The sequence below is a fragment of the Talpa occidentalis genome, unplaced genomic scaffold (assembly GCF_014898055.3).
Source record: "Talpa occidentalis isolate TD23 unplaced genomic scaffold, MPIMG_talOcc4v2.1 talOcc4.13, whole genome shotgun sequence".
Lineage (NCBI taxonomy): Eukaryota > Metazoa > Chordata > Mammalia > Eulipotyphla > Talpidae > Talpa > Talpa occidentalis.
Window position 1 is genome coordinate 4,460,132 of NW_023601322.1, and position 27,132 is coordinate 4,487,263.

General features: G+C 40.7%; 1 protein-coding gene across 2 annotated transcripts in view; it reads left to right on the forward strand.

The window, feature by feature from the left end:
• CD226 (CD226 molecule) overlaps nucleotides 1-18,408 on the forward strand; it is a 70,577-nt gene extending 52,169 nt beyond the window's left edge. Inside the window, exons 5-7 of one of the 2 annotated variants that reach the window (XM_037508417.2) lie at nucleotides 6,065-6,161; nucleotides 11,544-11,601; nucleotides 14,262-18,408. In XM_037508417.2, the coding sequence (XP_037364314.1) occupies nucleotides 6,065-6,161; nucleotides 11,544-11,601; nucleotides 14,262-14,375 (269 nt within the window). In that variant the 3' untranslated portion in view covers nucleotides 14,376-18,408. Of the gene's footprint in view, nucleotides 1-6,064; nucleotides 6,162-11,543; nucleotides 11,602-13,343; nucleotides 13,430-14,261 lie in introns of those variants that run through there. The other variant, XR_008551327.1, reaches the window with a different exon arrangement.
• Nucleotides 18,409-27,132: the final 8,724 nt, after the last annotated feature.

The window sequence follows — 27,132 nt, forward strand, 5'->3', positions numbered from 1 at the left end:
TTTAAAAAATTTAAGAATTAGTTCTTCCTATAAGATGACGCACATGGGCATTCTTATTAACTATTTCAGTTTTTAACTACTATTATTCAGTTAGTCAGGCAACTACATCCAAATACAAATGAAGTATTTCAAGCTGGTGCTGATCAGACTCTTGGCAGATATTCAAAGGCCGCGGCCACTGCAGCTCTAGTTTGATCCCCGGCCAGGGAGCTACCCATATGGCACAGCAGACCTTTCCTGTCTGCTGCTCCCCTCAGCAGTGGATTTCAGTAGATCCTCCTGTTCTGCTCCCCACTCTGTCTCTGGTGAATGCTCTCACCTCCCCCCCATGTCTGGCCTGTACCCCAGCTCTTGTATGCATAAATAAAAAAATCAGCAAAGGGAAAATGCATGTGGGGCAAAGTCAGGGCAACTGATGGCCCAGAGGGAAAGCAGGTGTTTAGCATTAACCATGTTCGAATAAATGGTCTAGATGCAATAAAACAACCTCTGAGGGCAGAGCAGGGGCATTCCAGAAGTCAAGTGCCTCCATGCCAGCCAAGGCCAACTTGTCAAGCAGCCCTGTCCAAGGCCAGCTGTCTCGGACCTGCGTTCATACTTCTCTGCTCGCACATTCGTGAGGAATGTTCTCGACATAACTGATTCGTGATGCCATACAGCTCCTTTAAATAACTGATTTCAAAATAATTAAGCCAGGAGCTTAAGTAATAGAGCATAAGGCTGAGAAATATGTAGGTGAAAAGATGAGCTGTTAATATGGAGTCAGCCTTAACATTTTTTCTCAACAAGTTACCAAATCAAAGGTGTTCTCCATCCCTGAGTGGCATCGCAGCTGAGATGCCCTCGCCAGGCTCTCTTGCTGAAGGCAAGTTGCCGCATCACGGTGTCAGGAACTGTAGCTAGTGCGGTCATCCTGATGGTGTGCAGGTGAGATTTCCTGTCTACCCAGGACTACCCACTGCTCAACTCATGTGATGTTTAAACGTGCTGAGTTTAGGTCATTTGGGAAATGATTTTCCATTAAGAGGCAAATCATTGTGTACATGAGTTTCTGAGGTCTGGCTACTCACTGCTCAGAAGCCAAGAGACAAGAGTTGGTGCAAGGAAGTAGGCTTAGCCAGGTGCTGGCGAAACTGAGGATTTGACAGATGCTGTCCCCAAGGCCATCTCCCCACGCCAGGGAGAAGCAGGGACTCACGTGGGGAGGGACAAGGAAGGAGCGACTAATGGGTCTGCACCAGGATTTCGAGAAACAGGCAGCGTTTTCCAGGAACTGCATTCACGCCCTTTTCATTCCAAATTTGGGGTTGGCAGAATCTGGTGGGCGCCGGTGGGTGTGCTTTCGGTGACTGAACCCTTGTCTTCAACCCCATCTTGGTTTCAGCCAGTTTTGTTTGATTTTCTGGTTTTGTCTATAAGAAAAGGGAACAGAACAAGGACAAAGAGGGAGTTTGTGGCTAACCCCCTCCTCTCAGTGGCGAGTTCGGTCGTTACAGGACAACGGTGTAGATTTCTCAGTTAAAATCTGATCATATTTTTATTTTGTGAAAGAGTAGTTGCTCTTCACTCAGAAGAAAAATGAGAGGTTGATGTCATGTCCTTTAATTTTCAGACAATCGTTTCTTCCCTGGGACCTGCTTAGTATAAAACAAGGAAAGGTTTCTGAAATACACAGAGTATAAAATTGATTTGCACAAAGGAAGCTGACCTTTGAAAACTTGGAATAATATTACCATACTGAGAGCCACTGGGTGCGTATTTCAGGCAGATGGGAAAGCTCGACACACTTCAGGCAGCCATTATTTCTGGTGGTTTGTGCTCATCGGCACCCCTCAACTCTGGGAGCAAGTTTCCTCTTTAGACCAGCTCGTTCAACATGAAATTTCAACATGGAAAGACTAGAAATAACGTTATTTCTTTACCCCTAACTTTGAACGTGGTACACAGAAGTAGGATACTATTAATTCGTATGAGGTGGTACTTAAATAGTTAAAGCACCTCTCCCTCTCTCATCTATACCACCCTGGGTGTTGATCTCACCACCATTTTGCCATTGCCAATAAAAGTGTCTGGGATGGGCCTCTCTGGTGGCGCGGGGGTGAAAGTCTCAGAGCTATGAAGCTATGGCCAGTCACTGCTGCCTGAGTTCGATCCCCAGTCAGGGAGCTGACCCACGTGGGGCAGCAGACCTCTCTTGTCTCCCCGCTGCTCCCCTCAGCAGTGGATTTCAGTCAGTCTGCCTGTTCTGTTCCTGCTGTGTCTCTGGTGCATCCTCTCACACACCCCTACCCCCACCTCTGGCCTACACCCCAGTTCTTGCACGCGTGCATAAATAAAATAAATATTTTTAAAAAAGTGTCTGGGAGACCGAGGGTCCAACACTGAGGCTTTCCCAGGAGGGGAGGAACTAGAAGATGGGACCAGCGCTGGCCTAGCCCTTAAGCTCCTGCCGTTCAGCAAATCCGGGTCTAGTGTGGGGCAGAGGCTGGCTAAGCACGTCCTGTAGTGAGACACAAGCTGTCACTGACCGGAAGACCCCAAGTCCCTCCACTCACATGCGTCTCCCCCCTGCACAGGCAGAGACTCTAGTATTTCTGCTTCTCTTTTTAAGGTAAGCAAACAGCAGCTTCAACCACAGCTGCCGTGACTTCCCCAGGGCGGGCTGGAGGGTCAGGACCTGTGAGTTTTTCCTACTATGTTTTCTGATCCCGATTTTCAGGTTCTGCATTCCTCGGCCACCCCCCACCCACCCCGCTCTGTCAGCAGCTGAGCAGGGACACTGAGGCCGGCTTGTGCCCACCTGGTTGGCGGAAGGGGCACCTGGCAGCGTTTTGGTCACGATCCAGCTCCTTCTAAGGGTTGTAGCTCAGCCATAAATACTTGTCAGTGGCAGAAATGCAGCCTGGAGGGTCGTCATCCCGGAGTAAATCATCCGTTTATTTATCTCCCTGACATGCTTGAAATTGATTATTTTAACTGTATTTATCTTTTTTGATGGGAGGGAAAATAATGGCTTTATGGTTCACGACACTTTCGTCCTCCTATGAATCAACACAGCATTGGGCAGAAAGTGAAAAAAATCAGTGAAAAGGGGCTGCTGAGAGAGACGATAATTCTTCTGTCTCTAAGAGCGAGGCTTGAGGGCTGCCATTACTCAGCCCAGATCTATTAGCAGAACTCGGGGAAAGCGAGTGTTAGGAACTATCGATTCACTCCCCCAAGCTGCAACACCCGGTTGCTTTTCCTTTCTGCTTTTTGTTTTGGAATCGAGGGGCCCAGCCCTGGCGAGTCCAGCCGGCCTGGTGCGGGATGGGATGGTTCAGCGAGGAGACCGGGCTGGGACACCCCAAGGGGTGACGTCTGGAAGGGGCTGGCGCGCTCCCTGGCCCTCGTGTTTTCATCGGTAGCCCTGACTCCACAGGCCCCAGCCGCCGGCATCGTGGGCATCGCCAGGGGAAGCCTGCAGATGACAGGAGCCCCCACCCTGATGCGCTGAAGCAGAGACCCCAAGTGTGCGCTCAGCAACCTGTGGGTGTGCGGGCTCAGGTGCTCTGGGGCTATTAAAGTTTGAGGACCTCAGAGGTGCTGTCGTCTGGTTACTGGGTGCTTGGTGCACAGTCCGGGCTCACCCTATGGGGGGTGCGTCCTGAGGCCGCCTGGGAGGTGCTGCCTGTGCAGCCACACGGCGCGGCCCGACACCTGGGTGCAAAGGCCGCCGAGCGCCTGGGCCGCAGGGACCGCGTGGTGCCAGGGGGGTCAGGAGCCCAAACTGCTGTGCTCCCTGAGCTGCGGGCAGGAGAGTTTCTTTCCCTCTCTCCCTCCTCCGCCCTCCCTCCCTCTGTGAGGGCATCTCACGCAGCTCTTCCTGCACGTTTCTGAGCATTTCCTTAGGAAACAGTAATTAATCCAACGTGCGGGTTTCTAGGGCAGGCGTGACCGCAGAGGCCCATCTCTTTGCTCTTGAGGTCACTCGGCTTATGGTGTCATCGCAGCTTCGGGGGGGAGTCCTTGCACCCCAACAAGCCCATCTACCTCTGCCGCTGTCTGCGGGCAGGTGGTAGCAGTTGTCTCCCCACAGAGCTCTCAAGCCACCCTGGCTCCAGGCTCCTTTCGTGCACTTGTTCTTTCAGGGTTTTTTGTTGGCGGGTCTTCACCTCTTCCTTAGTGTCTTCGAAAGCCTTTTCGTCATCCGAGGACATGTTGGGGACATGAACCAATCTTGTTTTTTTGTTTTACACATTAGGGATCATTTATCCATGTGGAAACTTTATTGTGAACGGACTCATCCTGTCTAGTGATTTGTTTTTGCGAACTGGAAAGTCAGTTCTTTTCCCAGATTAAACAATATCCATTTATATTTTCTACTAATGTTTACATGAAAGAATTTAGATCTTTAGTCCACCTGGATTCTTATTTTTCTCTAGTAAGATCTAAACAGTATTTCAAAGGTAGTTAAACAGTTTCCCAAGGATTATGTCAGTGATAATAACAAGGACAACGGCCACGGGTTTTAAAATCACAACTTCCGTGTCCGCACTGTCATTGCCTGTTGAATTTAACCTCAGCATCTACTCGATTCAAATTCTTCCAGCAGAGCAAGCGTCATCCTTTTATAGTGCTGTGTGATAGTGCCAAATAATTTCCTGTTTTTTGTTTCATATTTTTATGAATTGCCAGGAGCTTAAAAAGGTTAATTTCTTATTTAATGGAGACAACATTTCGCTTTTCCTTTGAGTGATGGTTTTATGCATTTTTTTCTGAATAAATTTCATCTTCCCTCTGCCGCCACATCTGGACAGACCCCCAGCACGCAGTAGTCATCTATTTTACTACTTTTATTCACCTCACCCGGGAAAACAAACACAAATAAAAATAGAGCTTCTTATTTGACGTCGTGTCTCTGCAGTAAAGCTTCCCAAGCCCGAGCGGGTATAAAATACCGTGTTCTGCTCCTGGAAGAAACGGCAGGAACTGGGGAGCTGGCAGGGGTGGGGGATAGTCTGAGGAAAGAGCTCAGAAGACCCCGTGGAAAGCGTCGTTTCAAGTTTGGTCCCATCCAGACAAGGTGGGAATCAGGTGTCTGCCCTGGGCTGAGTTCCCAGGGAGGGGAGACTCATGTGCCCCATTTAAACCACCCCGTTCCCCAGGGGTGGGGGTGGGGGGAGACTGGCAAGTTTGCCTCCCAAAGGGGGCCGTGGCGATCAGCCAGCTCCTGGGTAGCCATTCAGTCCCTCTCTGCCATGGGCACGCTCCGTGGGGTTTCTCCTCGCATCGGGCTCTGGGGGTGAGGGGTGGGGCTGCCCCAGACCTTGGGCAAGGGGACATTTTAGAGCTCGATGTCCCGCTGGGCCCGGCCAGAGGGGGTGATTCTCTGCTGGTTCCTGCTCCTGGATTGTTGCCTCATTGGGCATCACCATTCTGTGATGTAAGCATCTCTGGGGTCACTGCACCCCAGGCGGCGGCAGAGAGGCCTGCAAGGAAGAAGGTTCAGAAGTCCCAGAGGCCAAGGAGCTCAGAGGTGGAAGGGGCAGGATGAGAATTTCAGATTTTTGGACGGCTGCTCTTTCCAGTTAAGTCCTGAGTAGGAATGACACCTTGTCCCTTTTTTGGTTGTTTTTTTTTTTGTATTGTTGACTCAAATTTATAAACCTCAAAGTCACCTACTGGTGTGGTGCCTGACCTGTCAGACGCAGGACGTCATCTTCATTTCTACACTATTTGGATAGTTTTTTGGTCCAGAAGGTTTTCTGTCTGATCAGAGCTCACTGGAATGAAGCTGCGTCTGCCTCCCACTTGTGCCCTCTCTAGTCTTGTTTTTCGTCAGGTGTTAAACCAAAACATCAAAGAATGAATTAAAATCTGGGAAGAGTCAGAAATATTTAGGAGGGCTTAAAGAAAAATTGTCCTTGTCTAGTCCTATGTTTTATTGAATTCTTTGTTTGCCTGAAATTGTTACTCTGAAGATTTATGCACCCCTTTCTCATTTTCTCACCTTCCTCTCCCCCCACCCCCCCCCCCGATTTTGGCTGAATTCCTAATTTCTACTATAATTTTTTCCTCCTAGATAAAATGGATTACCAATACATCTTCTTCGTGGCTGCAGGGACAGTTTTATTGTGGCTGTTTGTTGTCCTAATTACCATGGTCATTTCCTATAACAGGTGAGTGGGCTCCTCCTGAAATGGGGGTACCTGGTGTGGCTCTGGGGGGCTCTCCATTAATGACCTGCTAGCTGCTGAGGCTAATGCAGGCTCACAGGTACTTTCGGGTGCTGTTCTCACACAGCAGAGAGCAGTGGCCATGGTGATGTGTGGGGGAAGCTGGGTAGCCCTTGTCAGAATTGGGATATTAACAAAACCTCCCCAGTTCACATCTTTCCTCTACCACTGGCAAAGAAAAAGGCTGTGTGTATGTGTGTGTGTGTGTGTGTGTGTGTGTGTGTGTGTCAGAGGCGGGAATAGGGGGATTCTGATTCTGAAAAGGGGAAGAACAGGGCTGAACAGTGCCAGTACCCTTACTTATTCATTCATCAAACATTTTTTGTGATCATGGTGAACCAGACATTGCAGCAGAGCACATTCTAATATGCAAACAGCATCATTTTGAATGGTTGCACTTTTTGTGAAACAAGCATTCTAGGTGCTGTCATTCGTTTGGGAATGTTCTGAGACAACCTTGGTTGACTCTTCTTTTTGTAGCTCATCAGTACAATTTTGTACACACTTGCGATCTTAGCTGTCATCACGTTGGGCTGGATTACTCCTTTTGCTTGTGTTCAAACTAAAGAGTCACTGTCTTTAGGAGGGAGCAAACCTTTCCTTTGATGTCCACATTTTGCATGCCTGGCACTTCATAGACATTAACATGTTTGTAAGTGAATGAAAATACCTGTATCCAGTCTTTTCTTCTTCCCCAGTAACATTACTAAACACACACCCACCCAGCAGCCCCCCCCCCAAACACACACACCCCTTATTACTAGGCTTTCTGGCAGGTTCTGCATCTGATCCTGGGATCCTCATATCTTCACCTGATGTTGGCAGTGCTCTCCATCTGCTCTCTTTTCCTTCTTTTTTTTTTTTTTAGATTTATTTATTTATGCACACAAGAACTGGGGTACAGGCCAGAGATGTGGAGGGTGAGAGGATCCACCAGAGACAGAGTGGGGAACAGAACAGGCAGATGGACTGAAATCCACTGCTGAGGGGAGCAGCTGGTGAGACAGGAGAGGTCTGCTGCGCCATGTGGGTAGCTCCCTGGCTGGGGATCGAACTTGTGCTGCAGAGGCTGCGGGACAGCTTCATAGGTTGCGTCTTAACCCCTTGTGCCACCAGGGAGACCCTGTTGTTCTCTTTTCCTTGTAACCCCTCTGAGTCCCCTCCTCTTCCAACAGATTGGCCACGACTTCCTCCTGCTAAAACATTTTCTTCCCTTCCCTCCACCACCAGAATAATGTTAAAACTCACGAGCTCTGTCACCACAGGTGCCCTGGAGTCACAGTCCTGGTCTCAAACTTGTGTTCATTCATGTCTCCTGTGTCCCAGCATCTTTTTGTGGACACCCTGATTCTCTCCCACGTGGGGCGCTACCCCAGGGACGTTACCCCCTTATATGGCCAGTGGCTCATGCAGGGCATGGGGCCCATGTTTGCCCGGGGAGGGTGTCCTGCTTCTCCCGCCCTGCAGAGAGACATGATGTCACCGGGCCAGTCACGTTGTCCCCCTTCTGTTCTCTCTCATGCCCCCCTCTGTGATCTAGCCCTTCCCATGCTCGTCTTCCCTTCATTCACAATGCCAGGGATCATATTGAATTCATTTTTTAGTGTTTGATAGCATTTTGCACCAATTTTTCCAAATAATAGATGCTTAATAAGGATCGGTCTAATTAAATTGAAACCGGAAATTCCTTTCCCTTTCTCTCCACCATGGGCTGCCCCCAGGTCTTTCCCTGGTCAGAGGGGAACAAATTTGGGTTAAGAAACTTAGGGTGTTAGTGACACTCAGGAACCCTCTGCTGCTTCACCTTGCTTGATAAAAACGTGCCAAGGGCAGAAATGACAGCAGAGGCTCCGAGGACACGGGCCATGAGAGCGTGAGCGAGTGACAGGACCATCTCTGGAGGGTCCCAGATGTTGGACATGATGGATTTAGCTTCATGAAAATGCAATGCTTTGACATGAATAGCTAGAGAGAAGTGTAGAATACATTGTCCTACTTGGTTAAAGGGGATAGAAAGAAGATTAGTGAACTTTAATGCACACTCATGGCTGCTCGGTGCAAGACAACAGCCGCTGACGCCTCTGCCTTGTCACGTCAGCCCTTTGTGCGGGTTCCTTTGCTTGCAAAGTGACCCAGGGTGTTAACAGTGACCTTCTGAACTTGTTCTCTGTGCCACGGTTCTTCCGCTCCTGATGTGCTGACTTGGAGAGAAGCGGAAATGAATGTGTGTGTGCATGCACAAAATCAAGTCTTTGCAACCCCGGCCTGGGCGCTGGTGTGGACAGAGGCCTCTGGAGCCCCCTCGCTGCCCTCGCTTGGTGCTGCAGCCGGCAGAGCAGTCACTGGGTTACGTGGACAGATAGGGCTTCTTCGTCCTCCTCGTGTGACCGGAGCCAGAACATGGTGTAGAGAAGGACCCCATGTTTGTTGAGGAATTTCACATTCAGGGAGCAAAGTGTGGGTTGTTTTTACATCTGTGGTCACTTTAGGGGTTCACAGTATTAGGGTGTCTGGGTTTGACTGGGACTGTCCTGGTTCCGGGGTTGAGAATCCCTCATGCAGGGAAACAGCTTAGAATGAAGCCAAGCAAATAACTGGTCAACCTAGAACGAAGCACAAATGCTGACGGTCTTTCTTTTCCGTGAGAGGATGGACTCTGGAGATGCAGACAAGCAGCAGCGCGCGGAGCACAAGTTAAATGGATTATCCGACTCCGAATTCCATGTTCTTGCTTCTTTACCACATTGTATGTTCTAGGTCTGTGTGAAAATATATTTGGACCTATTTGGACCTGTTAGCTCTATGTTCTGAAATAGCAGTCTTGTGCACTTACAAAAGGTTGGAGTTCACAGGCCTAGTCTCATTGCTTTATTTGCAAAAATAGAATAATAATAGTCTCTATATCATCCATTTCCTTTCTTAAGCATAAAGGGAACTTGTGGCTTTAATCACATGGATGCTAATGTTTCATTTTCTCTAGAGGACTCCAGAGTCAATGAATAAATGGCAGAGATCTGGAGAAGATAACTGCACCAGAGCTTACTGACATAGGATTAAATTCAACACATATTTTTTGATCTATGCAAGTTAATATATTTTGATAGGCAAGCCACAAATAAAAAATGTAAATAACTAACAAACCTACGAGATGTGAGAGTTCTTACAGAAATACAGGAATAAATATGAATACATTTATGAAAAATCATTGTTCATCCACTAGGAAGGCATGGATCTAATTGATTTTTTGCATTCTTTTAACCATTTTTTCTTTTTTTAATTTACTTTTCTTTAGAATTGTTTTCTAAACCTTTTCTTTCTATTGAAGTAGCTTCTACTGTATTATAAAATACTATATATAATTTTCAGGTATTCGTTGTTGAGAATCAACCTGTGTATTACACTGCATTGAGGTCATTGACGGAAGATTTCTTTTTTGAGGAGGAAATCATTTATGTGAATCACCTAATAACATGCGTTGCTCATTGTAAACTTACACATAAAATAGGCAACTGTGTTAAGAGCTCAAACACTACTTCATGAGACAACAAATAAATGTGCACAGACTAACATACACTTGCAAGCATATTGAGCTAGAAGAGGATGTCAGTGACAAGAAGAGACCACCGCAGTCGATTCCTATTGTCAGAAAAATCTCTCCTTAGGGAGCAACTGTCTTGCCTGCTTTTCAAAATTTCTGTGAAGGAGTTACAGCCTCATTTTTTTAGAAAAACACACTTTTTCAAATCTAACCCATTTCCTCAGTTGTTCTATAAGAATCCTTTCTTGAGGGAGATGAGAGATGGCCCCAGTAACCGAATGATGACTATTTTTGTACACTTGGGTATGGTTTTCTCATCTATTGCCTCTTTTGTCCTCTCATATTTTCTCTCCAAAGATTTCTCCTGAAGTAGGTTTCATAGGTCTCCCTGGGCCCGTGGAGAGTTTATTGAGTAGTATGGCTCCGAGGGACTCGTCCCCCAGTCAGATGTCCAGCAGCAGGAGATCCCAGGAGTCAAGAGGGCAGGCTGTGGATTCAAATCCAAGCACTACCATGAACCTACCATGTGGTCTGGGGCGAGTCACTCTTTCCCTCAATGCCTCAGTCCCCAGACGGTGAAGGACAGGGTTTCCAGTGAACGCCAAATAAAATAATCCATACAAGTGGCTTAGCCGAACATCTAGAAGTTTCTATAAAACTTAATTATGTTATTACTGTTATTCCAGAAGTGGGCAAAGTTGGTACGGGCAAGGAAATCTTAATTGTGGGAACTCTGTAAGTCAGGGGTATTTTTTTTTTTTAAATAATAAATTTTATTTTTATATTCCCCCATAAAATTGCAAACGCCCCATTCTGACCCCAATCCTTCCCCTCCCGCCCCCCACCCCCAAAAAGTGTCTCTGGTTCATAGTTTTTTGTTGATTTTGATTTTTCACTTTCTTATATTCATTTTCCTGGTCCCTTATTTAAGTTTTCTAGATTCCTGCTATGAGTGAGACCATCCGGTATTTTTCTTTTTCTTTTTGGCTTATTTCGCTGAGCATGATCCCTTCCAGCGCCATCCATGTTGCTGCAAATCGCATGTGTTTATCTGTTTTGAATGCTGAGTAATATTCCACGGTGTATATGTACCACATCTTCTTGATCCAGTCATCTATTTTTGGGCATTTGGGCTGTTTCCAAAGCTTAGCTATTGTAAACAGTGCTGCTATAAACATAGGGTTGCAGGTGCTCTTTGGAATTGATGTTTCTGTGTCCTTTGGGTAAATACCTAGGAGTGGAATTGCTGGATCCTATGGAAGCTCTATGTTTAGTAGGTCCAGAAATCTCCACACAGCTCTCCATAGTGGTTGGACCAGTTTGCACTCCCACCAACAGTGCAGGAGAGTTCCTTTTTCTCCACACCCTCGCCAACATTTGTTGTTGCTAGTTTTTTTAATATGTGCCATTCTCACTGGTGTGAGATGGTATCTCATGGTAGTTTTGATTTGCATTTCCCAAGTCAGGGGTATTTAGAAAAGGTTGTAGACCATTTACATCGTGAGCCACAACGGACCTTCTTTAGCGATGTCACTGAGGTGCTTTATTAACGCACCCTGGCTGGATGCCCATTTAGTTGCTTTCATCAGCAGTGGAGGACACAGGAGAAGTAGGGACAATGAGAAAAAAATTAAGGCAATGGAATTTTGGATAAGTGTGTAAAAAGCAATTGTGGAAGCTACTTCCAAAATATTTAGTAAGAGCTGTGGTTTGGGGTACAGGTGAGGTGGGGAGCGTTTGAAATAATACCAGCAATCCCTAATATCTCCATTTATATGTATTCTCAGGAGGAGGAGGAAACGGAAAAGAGTTCTCTTTGAAGCATCCGGGGATACACAGAATAAGGTCAGTTTCCTCAGGATATTCAAGTTTTCCTCTTTGTGCATAAACATCTTGTGTCAGTCCATATTGCAGTCAGCAATCTTATTTTTTTATCTGCCTTAAAGAAAATGGCCATGCAGTTGTTTTAAGTATCCTCCACTTGAGAAAACAATACTGTTTGAACTATTCTCTTGTTATTTTTTTTTTAATAGAGGCATGTTTTATTTATTTATTTATTTGTTTGTTTGTTTGTTTGTTTGTTTGTTTATACATGCACTGGGCACAGTCAGAAGCGCGGGAGGGTGAGAGAATTCACCAGAGCCAGAGCAGGGAGCAGAGCAGGCAGAAGGACCAAAGTACACTGCTGAGGGGAGCAGCGGGCGGCAGGAGAGGTCTGCGCACCATGGGGGACCCTCCTCCGGTGGCCGGGGAGCAGCTGGGGATCGAACCGGCGCGGCAGAGGCAGCGGGCAGCTTTGCAACCCAGCGCTCAACCGCTGCGCCACCGGGGAGGCCCTATTCTCTTGTTATTAATACCATTTACATTAATATAAATCCAGGGACAATACACCGACATCACAGCAAACAACAATACCCATTACCAAAATCTGGACCAGTTCCCCAGGGCAGCCACAACAGAATTGCCAGAAAGTGGATGACTGAAAACTACAAAAATCTATTTTCTCATTGTTCTGGATGGCTGAAGTCCAAAATTAAGGTCGCAGAGGGTTGTCTCCTTCTTGGGATGAGGCTCAGCAGCATACATCTCTTGCAGCTTCTGGTTGTTACTGGAAGTTCTTGGTATTTCTTGATTTGTAGATACATCACTGCAATTGCTGCTTCTCTCTTCAGAGACTGTTCCCCTCATGTGTGAGAGTGTGTCCTGTCCTCCTGAGGACACCTGTCATATTGGATGAAGTGGACCACTCTACTCCAGTAGGACCTCATCTAATCTAATTATATCTGTAATAACCCTATTTCCACATGAGGTTCCAGGAGGACATACATTTTGGGGGGACATTATCTGATGCAGGTTAGGGCATAATAATAATATTTTTATATCATATGATTATTGTGAGGATTTAATTATGTTAACCTCCATAAAAGACCCAAAGCTTAGCAAGCAAAGAGGATGCAGTACATGATACTCTATATGGACATTGACTTTGGATTAATTTATTAATTGGCAGAAGCTCAGATTATAAAGCTAAAGAATTTTCTGGTGGGCTTTGGGAGTCTGATGAAATGTGACATTTTCTTCTCGCCGTACCTTCCACTTGTTCTTTTTTTGTTTAATTGAAAGCATAGAAGTTTCCTTCTGGCTTTGCAGATAAGAGGAATGTTTACTTTCATGTTCCTTGTCTCCACCTTAGGTCGAATATTCTCTTTAACACATGTTCTTCTGTTTACAACATTTTACAATGAAATATTTCACCAAGTGTTATCTAAAATTACATCCACCTCTCCTCAATTTAATTATTTACAATTTAATTTTACATGGCCCAAACATCAAGGACTAAAAATTTGTTATAATCCGAAAGGTGTGCTTCAGACTTCTTAATAACTGATCGTGTTAGCTTTTTTCTTCTATTAAGTAGCTACTCCTGGCCAAAAAAAAAAAATTTTTTTTATAATCTGTGTGGTCTTCTTTTTGGTACCAACAGCATAGACTCAAGTAGTCTTGCTTGTTTCATCACCTGCCAGTCTAGCACACAAGATTACAGTGTTCTGCTGTGTACAATTTTTGGATCCTTTTTTTGTCCTTAGCTATTGTCCACTCAAGCCAACCCAAAGTCAAATTTATTGCTGTGAATTTCAGAGGAGGAAAGAAGCTTTGCAACTTCCAGCATTAGGTATTTAAGATTTTCAGTCTTTTTGTAGAATAATGATAATTTGAAGAATGATTTTTGTAGAATAATGATAATTTGAAGAATGATTAGAACATCAAATTATATACTGGACTGTGAGAGATATAAAAAATAGATCAACATCATTTTTTAAAAACAGATTATGTAAGTATAATGGCACTTGAGCCTTAAAGAAATGTTTCTCCTTCCACACAACAAAAGCACTCTACATTTCTAAATCTCTCTCTTTCTCTGTCCTTTTGCTCATACTACATATTTTCCACCACACACACATGTACACTCACTGGGGCAAAGAGATTTGATTAAGGGAGAGAGGATAGTGACTGTACAATATCATCTTCAAAGTGAATGTCAGTTTGCTTTGATAATTTCTCTCTCTGCTGTTCATTTGTTCATTTTAAGCCAGGACACTATGTCCTTCAAAATATTTCTTCATTAGATGTTCATTCAACAAAGATTAATGGATGCCCACTGTGGGAAAGTACTATACTAGGCTTTCCATATAAAAAATGAGAATGATTATTCTCATCAAAACAGCCTATCATTGGAAAAAGAGGGTTATGTTCAAACAGGCAATTCATACCACAACCTAGTAAGTGATCACCAGGAGTATTGCTTCCCTTGCATCTCATCAGAACCTTGCAAATCAAGAATATGACTTCTCACCAAGTTCACTACACTGAAGAAAGTGTTTTGTGAAATTGTTTGTAATAAAAATTTGACTGGCATTGTAGCTGAATTAAGGAATGATGTTTGAGTGTCTTTATTAGTTGCTGATAGCAGTGATTTTTTGACATCCTAATTTTTGTTTTTCTAGGCCACAAACAACTACAGAAATCCCATTTCTACCAACGAACCACCAGATGGTACAACAGAAGATGTTTATGTCAACTACCCAACTTTTTCTCATAGACCAAAGACTAGAATCTAAACTTTCCCCTTGATTTGAGCAAATTGATGATGACTATTATATATGTGGTTCTTCATATAATTTTCCCCCTGACTTAGTGTCTACCTTGGATACTGGTTGGCTGAATTTATTTCATTTGATAGAAAAAAAATACCATATTGCCTAGAGAACATTCTTAACTGAAATGTTCAGAAAAGCCTGACTCTAATTAGCTTCTACCTAAAAGGAAACTTATTATATCGTGTGATGAAACAATCAAAGAGAGATCAAGTTTCAGGCATTGGGTTATTTACCAGGGCTTAAGTGCTGTGTCCAGAATGAAGTACGAGCATAAACCAGTTTCTGGATCCCTTTGCATGGTGTTGGATCCACTTCCTTGGTTTTAACTCTCTCTCAGGCTTTCTCCTTGTAGTTACAAGATGGCTACCAACAAGTCTTGGCCATTTATAATCCTTGGTTCTGCCTGGTAGAGAATTTGTTTCTCTGATAGTGCAAAAAATTTGGTTATTTATCCATCTTATTTATTATTTATTCATCTATCCAAAAGGATGAAATGGCTTAAGTCAATGAAGTTTCCACTCTGAGGAGTAGGACTGGGGCCAAAGCGCCTTACTGGGAAGTTCTGAGCATCATTAGGAGAGGGAATGGGGAGCCTGGAAGCTGGGGAGGTTCCCAATCAGTGTTGGTGCAGTGACAGTCATGACATCTCTTTAGCTAACTAAAATGAAAATATGGGGCTGGCTCTGGGTTCTCTCTCTTCCTAGAATCTTCTGTGTTGGCAAAGTTCAGAAGATACTTGGCCATAGAATGCATGAAGGGTGAGAGAAAGATAAATGTGAAGGGGAAAATCTTTCCCCATTTCTACCCTCAAGTAAATGAATCTCTGGTTCTATATAGAATTTTTGCCACTCTCCCTGGTCTAGCCTTATGAGCAAATGAATAGATGTTCTAATAATAACTTAATATTTTTGATGATGAAATTTTTCCTATCTTTGAGAAATATATTTAACATATACATTCTCTCAAAAGAGTTAGATGCATTAATTTTTTTTAATAATAATAATGTGAAATCTGAATACAGGAAAAAGAATACTAGTAGGGAAGGATGGTAGAGGATGGTGAGAAAAGAAGAGCATTATAGGGAAAGTAAAAAAGACCAAAGAAGGGGAAGATACAAAGAGAAGCTTGTCCCGTTTCACAATTTGACCTCAGATACCCCAGTGACTCATTGGCAATTAAAGCAATTGGGAACCATGTCTGGACTGTCCAAATCCTAAATGGAGGCAGTAAGGAAAAGCGTTTGTGAAAATAAACAATGGTCACGATCACTCAAACCAGAACGGTCATTCCCGAGTGGTCATTCATATCTCAAGTGTTCATCACTCAACTCTCAAAGACTTATCACCGAAGCTACATTTAAGTATCCAAGTGGGGGACTGTTCACTCTTAAGTGAACGAAAACCAAACTCTTATGTTGTCTACACAGATTCTAAGTTGTCATTTACAGGTTTAAACAAATCAGTTGTCTCTTCAATGATCTTGTCTTTAAATACTAAGTATTCACAGTAGTCTGTGAATTACCAAAATGGCGACAGTCCCTGCTAGACAGAAGGGAAAACCAGTAAAGAGATCATTTGCCAGTCGTACTTATCTATAAGAAAGTAGAGTTAGTTCTAATTTTTAGGGGTTGCTTAAATTACCCTGATACGTGGAGTCACCAAGTGTTTCCACAAATAGTGTAGCAGGTTGGAAGTTCACAGAATATGATGTACAATTTTGTGAACTACATCAGGTCTGGGGAAATTTTCATGGCTGAGTGTGCCACTTTGCATAGTAAAGCAAACAACATCATTTGAAAGATTCATTATTTCTTTTACTTTAAAGTTAAAGGCAACCAAAATATTAATTCCTAGAAGATTCTGATAACCAAATTCTCAAAGACTAATGTAAGCGAGAGGGAAAAGTTTTCTACCACTGCACTAGGGAGAAATGTTAAGTTCCATCTTAACAGAAAAAATGACTAAGGGAACAGAAAGTACAACTAGTTGTCAGTTCCTGATTTTTTTTTTCCTCACAGTTTCATGGAGCACTTTTATGTCACCTAAGCTTGCACCTGAGTGTTGCAAAGCCTCCAGAACATTTGGAAGTCTTCTCTTCTGCCATGGGTGTTTTAAAATTTTTAAAACTCTTACTCAAAATTTGTACGAGAACTATTTGCTCTGTCCCTTCTTCTTTTCTATATATTATTCTTCTGCCAAGTTAAGGATTTTTTTCAAGGACTTAATACCCTCCTCAGTCCTGCTGAAAATTCTCTGACCTTCCCTGCCGGCCTACTACACTCTTTGTTGTTATGCAGATGGAATTCTGTTTATCTTCTTTCTCTGTATGTCTTTACTTAACAAAGAACTTTCATTGTAGTTCTTTATTACCATACATAGTTTGCTAGAGTTTTGTAACTCTACCACACACACACACACAGAGTACCTACTATATGTGTGTGCATATGCAATAACTCACCTGTTGTGCATAGTATGCTGGTTTGTACTAAGACATCAGCTATCAATAGGCCCACAGAACACAAGATCAGATTTGATTTAAATTCTGTTTTAAGTATTTTTTGCTAGGTGCTACTTAGGGAGTAAGGTGCTTCCTAAGATGCTTTTTTACATATATAATTTATGTTGCTATATAATACATGAAATAAAGCTATGCTTCCTTTGAATGCCATCATTTTAATATTTACATTAAAGTCACCAGTGAAAGGGACTTGCTGTGGGAGTGTAGGTACTTGCTGATGAGTAGGTAAGTTTGTTAATATCATTATAGACACACAGATTTGTCAGGGAAAGAACACATCTTATTAATACAATGACTGGGCATTGATTATATTATCATCAGCGAGACCTTGAAACATTATTGAAAAGCCTTTCTGCAGGCTGAGAAAATAGAATAGAAATTTCATTAACTTTGTAGCCATGCTTTTGAATGGGAGGCAGGTTATGAATGGGATGAGGCTATAATTTTGAGTTAGTGACTATTCAAATTTATAGAATGTTTTAAGTAATTCAGTTTGTTAAAAATACAACACAAATTTAAAATACACTATCAATTTATAAGCTAAAGTAAAATAAAAATTTCGGTAAGTTCACTTTTATCATAAACACGTTGTTGGCTTATGTAGAACGATATTAAATTAAAAACCACAGCTGCATTGCTGTGCTTTCTAAAATTGGTGCATCTATATTGTCATTAGATTTCATGTAATCAAAATGCCTCTCCTTCACTTATAATGTTTCTGCAGGTTGTGCTGCTGGTGTGAAATTTCAACAAGATTCGAGATCTTGGTGAATGAAGACACAAAGTATAGATTTAGGCACTAAATTATGACTTTAGCTTCTTTCACGGCAGCGATCAAAACATCTGAGATGCATAATGTAATAAAAGAGAGAAGACCACCATTTCCCACTCTTTGAACATAATGTCTAGAAAGTGTTGATCTTTGAGTTTGGACTTCTGCATCAATTCATATCTTTTCATTGCAATTATCATAGGTCGTCTTTACACACACATTTATCTGAAAAATAAAAGGTATTCTCAAAAACAACAACAACCACCACCACCATTCATTGCTACTGGTCCAATAGGTAGGATGTGGCTTCCAAGCATTAATTTTTATTTTATTTTTTTAAAGATTTATTTATTCATGCATACAAGAACTGGGGTACAGGCCAGATGTATGGGAGGGTGAGAGGATTCACCAGAGACAGAGCAGGGAACTGAACAGGCAGACGTACCGAAGACACTGCTGAGGGAAGCAGCGGGCAAGTCAGGAGAGGTCTGCCGCGCCATGTGGGTAGCCCCCTGGCCGGGGATCGAACTCGTGCGGCAGTGGCTGCAGGTAGCTTCATAGGTTGTGTCTTAACCCCTTGTGCCACCAGGGAGGCCCCCAGCATTAATTTTTAAAGGAAATTTTATAAATGGTCAAGACCGGTTAGCATGTTATGTATTTCCTGACTCAAAGCACTATGTTTTAAGGTATTGTAAGAAAATATCTAATTCGGGGGGTCAGTGATAAATGTCTAGAATGACAAGCACATGCTGCCTACTGTCTCTGCTTTAGTGAGCCCTCTGGTCATGTTCTTTAGAATATTTTTTCCAGTTATTTGTGTCATTTTGAACTCAGGCTTGGCAGAGTGTTCAAATGTTTGTCCAACGTACCGTGTTCCTCTGTTGAAATGACAAAAATTCAGTGCTCTGCAGCGATTAGTTTCATTTGCCATCAAAGACCATCAGGGGAAATTATAACATAACACGAAGAGAGAAATGCAGAAAAATTTCAAGTGACTGACACTTTAGAACTTTTATCTCAAGGCAACGTCTGGGGCATTTTACAAGTGCGTGTAGTTTAAAAAGACAAAGTGCTGTTGAAGGACATTTTGCAGAATGTTGTTTCCCTGCTCTTTCTGTTTTCCATCCACTGAGACAAGTTTCACTTTTGATTATTTTATTTTTCTTTACTTTTCTGAATCACATATCTTTATTACAGCTAATTTTTTCGATTTTGTAGACATTCTTTATTGATGTATATGGCCTCCCATTCACAGGCTCACCACACATGTACAAGCTTCCAGACATCTGCATTAAAATTTTGATTGGTTCATTATTTGGTGGTGGTGTTTTGTTTTTTTTTTTTAATGACCTTGTAAACATTCTTTTCAGTTGAATCACAAATACAAAACTGATTGTGCTTTCTCCTCTATGTAACTTTTTTTCCCACCTCTAGCTAATGATCGTCCCTTTCTAGCTGGGTATCTTTGCATTTACCCTAAATAACCTCACCCTCTTCACCAATGGTCTCTCTCACATCCCCAGGCCTTCTGGGATGGAACCCTCATCTTTCTAAAAATGTCCCCTAGCACTTTAACATGGGCTGATAAGTAGTGGTTCTTTCTGTAGAGTTTTTGTCCTGTGTCTCCCATCACCCAGGGGAAGGAAGAAAAAAAAACCACAACATAAAACTGGAATAAATTCTAAAACATTTCCCAGTACAAAAGGACATGAAGTTCCAGATGTTAAGTCTCGAATCAGTGTCTAGAACAAGGAACTGTAAGAACCCTGTTATATTTGGATTTGTTTCTATGAAAGTCAGGGGTGTTGTTCTAAGTACTGATGCTATTTTATAAGAAAAACAGTTCATTTACTTGGATGACATGGACTCTGATGGAATAAGCTTGGAAACAGGAGAAAATGAGCGGCGGCAATGGTCCCCAAGCAGTGGGCATGATGGGACCTTGGGTCAGGACTGTGGTGCAAATCTCAAGGCATCATCTCCCACACACCAGCATGACCCCGAGCACCACTTTTTATATGCCCCACCTATGGATGGAATAATTTTCCTTTGCAAATATCAGTGAGGAGATTTCTTTGCCCTTGAGCTTTCATCGTGGCAGGCAGGGTATAACTTAGTTTCCAAGCACTACATACAATACGGTATTTCTTCTACAGTTGCTGAACACTCACTGGCAAATGTCTCCAATAGATGATCATTTTCTAAATGGCAGGAATTAAATACACATTTTCTATATGTCCAGGACCTTGTCTAATAACTGAATTTATTAAAGATGTATCCAAATATATCCAAGATTGTTTTTTAATTCATCGACAAATAAACAAATACATATCTAGATCAACATTCTCAGTTTATGGTCTTGGAACAGTGGCTAATGAATGGCCAATGCTATTTGGGATTAGATTTGGCTATTAGAATTCACCAGTCACCCAAATAATATATAGATCTTATATTGCACATTTTTCTAGATTTTACTCTTTTATTGATTTTAAAATTGAAACATGTCCAAACAGGTCTTTGCAGGAACTATCAATATTTTGGGGAATATACTACCTCCAAAATTCCAAGGAAGAAGTTGATATATATTTTTAATTTTTTATGATATATATTTTTAATTTTTTAATTATTTTTATTTTTATATTTATATATATTTTTAATTTTTTATGCAAATTAAAATGTCACAAAATTAAAATGAGTACCATTTGATATAAAAGGCAATATTACAAAAGGAACAAAGCAATGGATAAACAGTGCCAACCTTCTATATAAATAAAAATAAATATCAAACAAAAAGGCTTCAAATGCTTGAAGAGTGATGCTTTGTGTTACGTTGCCAACCCATATTTATAAGACATAAAACTTGGGGAGACCTCTGGTAATTTGCTTTTTTCATGCTTCAAAATTTAAATAATCTCAATAAGATTTTTTTTTTTGAAATTTGCTTCTAAGATGATCTCCTTATTCAATCACTTAATCATTATAACCCTTATCCCAGGCATTCAAAAGCACTTATGCTGAAAAAGACTATTATTCTTTAATCAGATGACTGGGCAAGACTTTGCACTCTGCAAATTTCTCTACATGTTACTGAAATTTCTTATTAACAGCCTTTGATGCGGCTTCAGTTGAGTTGATTTATTCCTTTTTAATTTTATCACATGAAGTTCATCAGAAGCATTTCTTTTAAGCTCACATTAAATCTGCAAAGAAATGGGATGGCTCAGTAGATTCTGGAGACAGAGAAATCTCCTAGCTTTACTGCAATTTTGGATGCTGCGTGATCATTATTTCAAAGGGGTAGTTAATAGCTAGCTATTATAACGTTGGAGAACGTACAAAATATTATCCATTCCAGTGCTATAAATTTCAAAACCATTTCTTATATTCTTCCATTTAATTCTTAAATAAATGCTAAGATGTAGGCAAGATAATTATTAATATTCCAGTTCACAATTGAGGCAAACTAGGTTCAGAGAAATGATAATGGGTTGTGCTTGGTGCATTTGATGAAGAACTGAAATTTCCAACATCTCCTTTTCTACATGGTTCTGGGCTAGAATTGACCAATGTGGAACTTGCATGAGAGGTGGAAGAGGAAAAATACTGGACATTACTTCTCTGTAGGTCATTTTAGTCACTACAGTGATGGGCAGATATGGGGCCTGGGGAGTCACCTCTGTTCCGTGTCTAGCTCTGCCTGACTGACTCTGCTGGCTGAGACCCCACTCCTATGTGGCTTCAGATCCACAGAGGCAGTAACTACTAGTGGCCACAGCTTCATTGAGACCATTTACAAATTTCTCCTTTATAGCAAGAAAATAAGATAAAAGGTCAATATAGGTTTTAAAAAGTCAATTGCTTGCTTGTAAAACCAGTAATAAACACTTAGAATTAGAATTCAAAATTTAAAAATATTTGTCATTTACCATATTTGAGACTATAGTAAACATAAAATATTACATATATATATATATACACATCCATATGTGTGTGTGTGTATATGGTTGTACCTCTAACTGAATATGTAGAGGATCAATATGCTTTGATGTACTCACTTATCAGTTACAGGAGTTAATTTTTGGGTGTTTTCCACATAAACAAGTGTGTCTTCTACAAATAAAGATCATTTTAATTCTTGTTTCCCAATCTTACTGCTTTCAATTTATTTTTCTTGTCCTACTGCAGGAGTTTGGATCAGCATTTTGAAGATGTTCTTTAACAAGTTGAGAAAATTCTCCACTTTTAGTTTGCTGAGACTTAAAAAAACTGTGAATTGATCTTGTTAACTGCCTTTCCTGCTTCAATTGATTAAAGTGTATGATTTTTTCTTCACTGGCCTGTTGATGTGGTAGATCATAGTACTGATTTATGAATGCTGAACCAGGAATACATAATTGGAATAAATCCCAATTGATCATAAAAAGTGTTTTTATACCTTGTTGGATATTTTGGCTAAAATTTTGTGGAGGATTTTTTTTTTTCATCTAAGATATTTATAAATTTCTCTTATTGCAATGTTTTTGTCTGATTTGATACTCTAATGATGCTGACTTTCTAGAATGAGTTAGGGGTGTTTCTTCTGCTTCTGTTTTCTGAAAGACATCATGGAGAATTGGAACTATTTCTAAAATGTTTGGAAGATCATTACTTTTATTTTGGAAGGTTACTTTTTGATTCAATTTTATAGATTAGGGTCATTCAATTTTTATCTATTTCTCCTTATGTGTTGGCAGTTTGTGTCTTTCAAGGGATTAACATTTCATTTGGTATCAAATTTCTGGCATTCATATTGTCTTTTTTTTTTTTTTTTTTTTTTTTGTGGGACCCTCGCAGGCTGCCGGGGAACGAACCAGCGCTGCAGAGGCTGCGGGCAGCCTCGTGGCCCAGCGCTCAACCGCTGCGCCATCAGGGGAGGCCCCATATTGTCTTTATAAGATGTAATCGTATCTGTAATTAGGGACCTAGTGCATAGGTTAACCCACTTTTAGTTATGATATCAGTCATTTGTGTCTTTTTCTTTCTCATTTTGCATTGCTTTAGACCTTACTAGTTTTAAACAATCTTTTCAAAGAAGCAGATCTTGTTTTCACTGATTTTTCTATCGATTACTACTCTAATCATTTTCTTTCTTCTGCTTGCTTTAGCTATTTTTCTTACTTTTAGTTTCCTAAGTTGGAAGATCAGGTAAATGATTTTAGATCTTTCTTTGTTTCCAATATTGACATTTAATGCTATAAATTTCATAGCACCCCACAAATTCTTGCAGGTTGTATTTTAATTTGATTAAAATACCTTAAACTTTCTCTAGGGATGCCTTTTACTCATGGAGTGTTTAAAACTGTGTGTGTGTGTGTGTTTAAATATCGATTTGGGGTTTTTTCCTACCATATTGCTCATGTAGATTTCTAACTTAATTCTGCTGTAGTCTGAAAACATTTGCATGATTTCTGTTATTTTAAATTTGTTAAGGTGTATTTTTATAGCCCAGAAAAAGAATATTCTGTGAATTTGAGAAGACTGTGCGTTCTGCTGTTGGATGGAGCGTCCTATACAAGTCCAGTAGATGAAATTGACTGTTCAGGTCATGAGTCTTTTCTGGTTTTCTCCCTTCTCAGTCTGTCCACATCCTGATGGAGGCATGTGGAAGTCTCCACTGAAATTGTGGATGTGTCCATTGTCACCTTGCAATTCTCTTAACTTTTGCCTTATGTATTTGGACACTGTTAACATGCACACACACTTTCATGACTGTTAGATTTTCGTGACTAATTCACCACTTTATCACATGTAATGCCATTCTTATCCCGCCATAATTCTTCAGTTCTGGTTGAAATTGAGAGAGCTGCTCCAGCTGTCTTTTGATTAGTGTCTGCATGGCACATCTATGTCCACCTGTGGTCTTGGACCATGCAGATTGGTGCCCCAGGAGCCTGCAGCTGTGACTGAGGCTGTAGTCCGGGCAGCTTACAGGCTCTGGAAGCAGTCTGGCCCCTGAACAGACCTCACAGATCTGGTCCCTCTCCTGCAAGTTCCTTGGCCGAGAGCCTGGTCCCCAGGCCTAACTGTGCTTCAGGGTCAAGTCCCAGGGACATTCTGACTTTGAGGGTCAGGAGGCATTGGTGTTCATTGGGTTTAGCTTGAAAGATGGCATGAAGCCAAACAGACCCCTAACTGACAAGACTGGGATAAGACTCAGATGTGATTCAAACTTCACACTGTGTTAAAAGCATGTCTCTCTAAAAGGAAACATACTCCGAGCAAATTAATCCAGGACACTAACAAGAAGTGGTTAGCTCATGTGTAAAGATGAAGTTTGAGAAAGAGATTCTGTGTGTTCCCAGATGTGAAATAGAAAACGCATCCTTGATGTCCATGAAGTTCTGAGAGCTTGCTTTTCACTTTTGGTGTTAAAAGCTTTGCCTGTCAAATGTTTATTTACAAGGATTTTTGTTGGCTGTTAGAAGGTGAGCAGAGAGTCGGAGGAAAGGTTGTCTTCAAGTTAAGGGATACTGGGAGAGTTTGCAACTGTGGATGTCACTGAAAAATAAATCATTGATCTCTAATGTCATTTTCAATACTCATATCCTATGATTCCACCAAACCATAGTCAACCTAATAAAAATTATATTCTCTTTGAATGTAGGGCTAGTACAACAATGGAAATGCATAATAAATTCTCAGTAATCTTACATTTAATAAAGGGCTTTCTTTTACTTTATTTTGAAAATAGCAAGCCAATAAATGAAGGAATCAGTGACATTTTAAAGGTTAGCAGAATGTGATTGTCAGAATTGTTTCATTACATAATTACAGTTCATCACATGATAACAAAAATGTAAGTAAATCATATAATATTACAGTGCTAACAATACTAAATAACTTGGGTGAAAACCATCAATTTAGATGTTCAATGTCTCAATCATGCAAAGTTTTGGTGGAAAGAAGTATTTTTGAACTTCCTTTACCTCTTTTTTTAAGTGGAATTTTAATATTGCACAACTATAAAGTATCTTCTTGTAGCCATATTACTTAAAAATTTCTTAGAATTATGAGCAAGACATTAATAACAACAGGTTTATCCATTAAGAATTGAGAGAGAGAAACTGTGGATTCAAAAGAAGATAAATTCTTGAACTATGCATTTCAAGTATTTTTACCCATGGGAAAAATCACACAGACAGGTTGAAAATAATTTTATTTCCTACTTTTATTATTGCCTCATTATTATAATAATTTCTTTTCTGCTGGAAATTCACACTTAGGTTTCAGGGACAGCTATTTCTTTGCATTCCATTTTGAAAAGTGGCTCAACTAGTATTTAAGTACCAATGCCCCCAAACTATTATATCTGGAACAGACTGGGATTCAAAATAAATTATGTCACATCATGTATTTTCCAATAGAAGCAAATTTATGTTGGGTATTTTATTAACAAGGGTCTTAGGTCCAAAGTTCTTTTTTATCAAAAGATCATAAACATTATTATATTCAATAAACAAATGCCATCCCTTTATAATGTACAGTATAAGACTTCACAAAGCATATGTAAATTAATTTAAAAGAATTTACAGAAAATAAACATGTAACACATAATTTAATATATTTGAAGATTCGTGGGGATAAGGATTTTTGCAAGATGGGAAAATTCTGTGTAGACCAAAGGAAAAGGGGACTATAGTGGGACATAAAGAGTAGGTCAAAAGCTGTGTGTGTGTGTGTGTGTATGTGTGTGTATATACCTGTGGGGGGGGGTTAGTGTAGAGGGTGGAGGGGTAGGGCTGGGGCTCTGCAGATCCTGGGAGGTTGCCAGTTGTCTGCAATAAAGGTGACACTGGCTTTTAAGCTCTTTGTTGTCAAGGAGTGGATTGATCTGTGTTTGTGACTTATACATTGCCTGCTACAACTAATATCATAAAAAGTGTCTTATAACTGGAAAGCCTCTCCAATTCTCTAATTTAGGTCCTCACAAAGATTTAGAGCTTCACTCTTCCACTCTGTCAACATATACATGTATATGTATATTTATAGATATCACTTTTAAAATAAGAATAAGCATGTTTCTTATATTATGCAACAGGTGTATAAACATGAATTTGAGCAATCAAATTATTTCATACTGACAACCTAAGTTAATTTCTGATTCATATTCAATATTGGGAGAGAATCATTTTATTCATTTTCCCCACTTCTCAACCCTTCTGGCAAATAGTTAGTGATATTACAATACCATAAAATCATCTAACAATGTTTAGAATGACTTTTTAAAACAAATTAAAATCATCATCTCTATTGTCTTCTTTTCCTGTATTTGGGTATTTAAATTTTGGATTCCTGGAAGGAATATGAGGTTGTGGGTCATTTGAGTGAATTAAGACAACAATAAATTTCTAGCATGAGCATAACTACAGGTCAGGATTAAACACCTTTCTGCATTTGATGCCCAAGTACATGTCTTCAAAAAAAGTTGATCTTATGCACTCTAAGTCTAAAAGTAGGGGACAGAGTGAAGAAGTTAATTGTATCAATTACTAAAATGGGCCAAAAATCATTAAAAAATTTAAATCCATTCATTCTCCTTAAAAACAGATTATGAGATATGGACTTGGGTAGCAGATACAGGAGACAAGTTAAAATAAAAACTCATTGAACAAAAGGAAGTCAATGTGTTTCTATTAGAAATGCATATTTCCTTTCCCTTAAGTATTTATGAGACATTACAATCTTGAACTAGGGAAAAGTATATGAAAATCCTAAGTAAAATGTGGTTTTCACGTTATTTAGTAATTTTATTTATTTCATATTTATCTAAACTTCCATTACTTTAAATAATTGCCAGCTGAAGTGCATGAGGAAAAACTTGATGTGTAAGGAATTTTAATGTAAAAAAAGTCATTTCATTTCCCAAATTCCTTTTGGAAATGGAACTTTTCAAAGTTTCCATGAAAAAAAAAAAAGCAGCTCTAATGTTATTTTCTAACATAGTCGTGAAAAATGCCATCAATAATTAAACCAAAGTGTTATGGAATAATAAAGACCCCAGAAAAAATACTCACAAGTACAGTATGAGGAGTTAGGAGGAATACAACATACGCACCTATTTATTTTTTATTTAGTTTGATTAAATAAGTGAATTTCCAACAAAGAACTGGATGACGATATAAGAGTAACAAAACTTCTATCAGTCACTCATGACCTTAAGTCTAATCAATTGCCTCATGAAGCCTCATTATTGATGCAATGGGTGATGTGATCAAGAAAGGAGAAGCTGAAAATACAGAGAAAGACTTAAATATACAAAGGTCTATTTACTTACAGGCCATGTGGCATTTCTCAGCTCCCGCTATGTCTAGCTGGGAGATGAGGTGGAGCCAAGGAAATATTCCTGAACCAGGACACTGGAAGTGGCCAAAACTGTTCCCGACTGTGTCT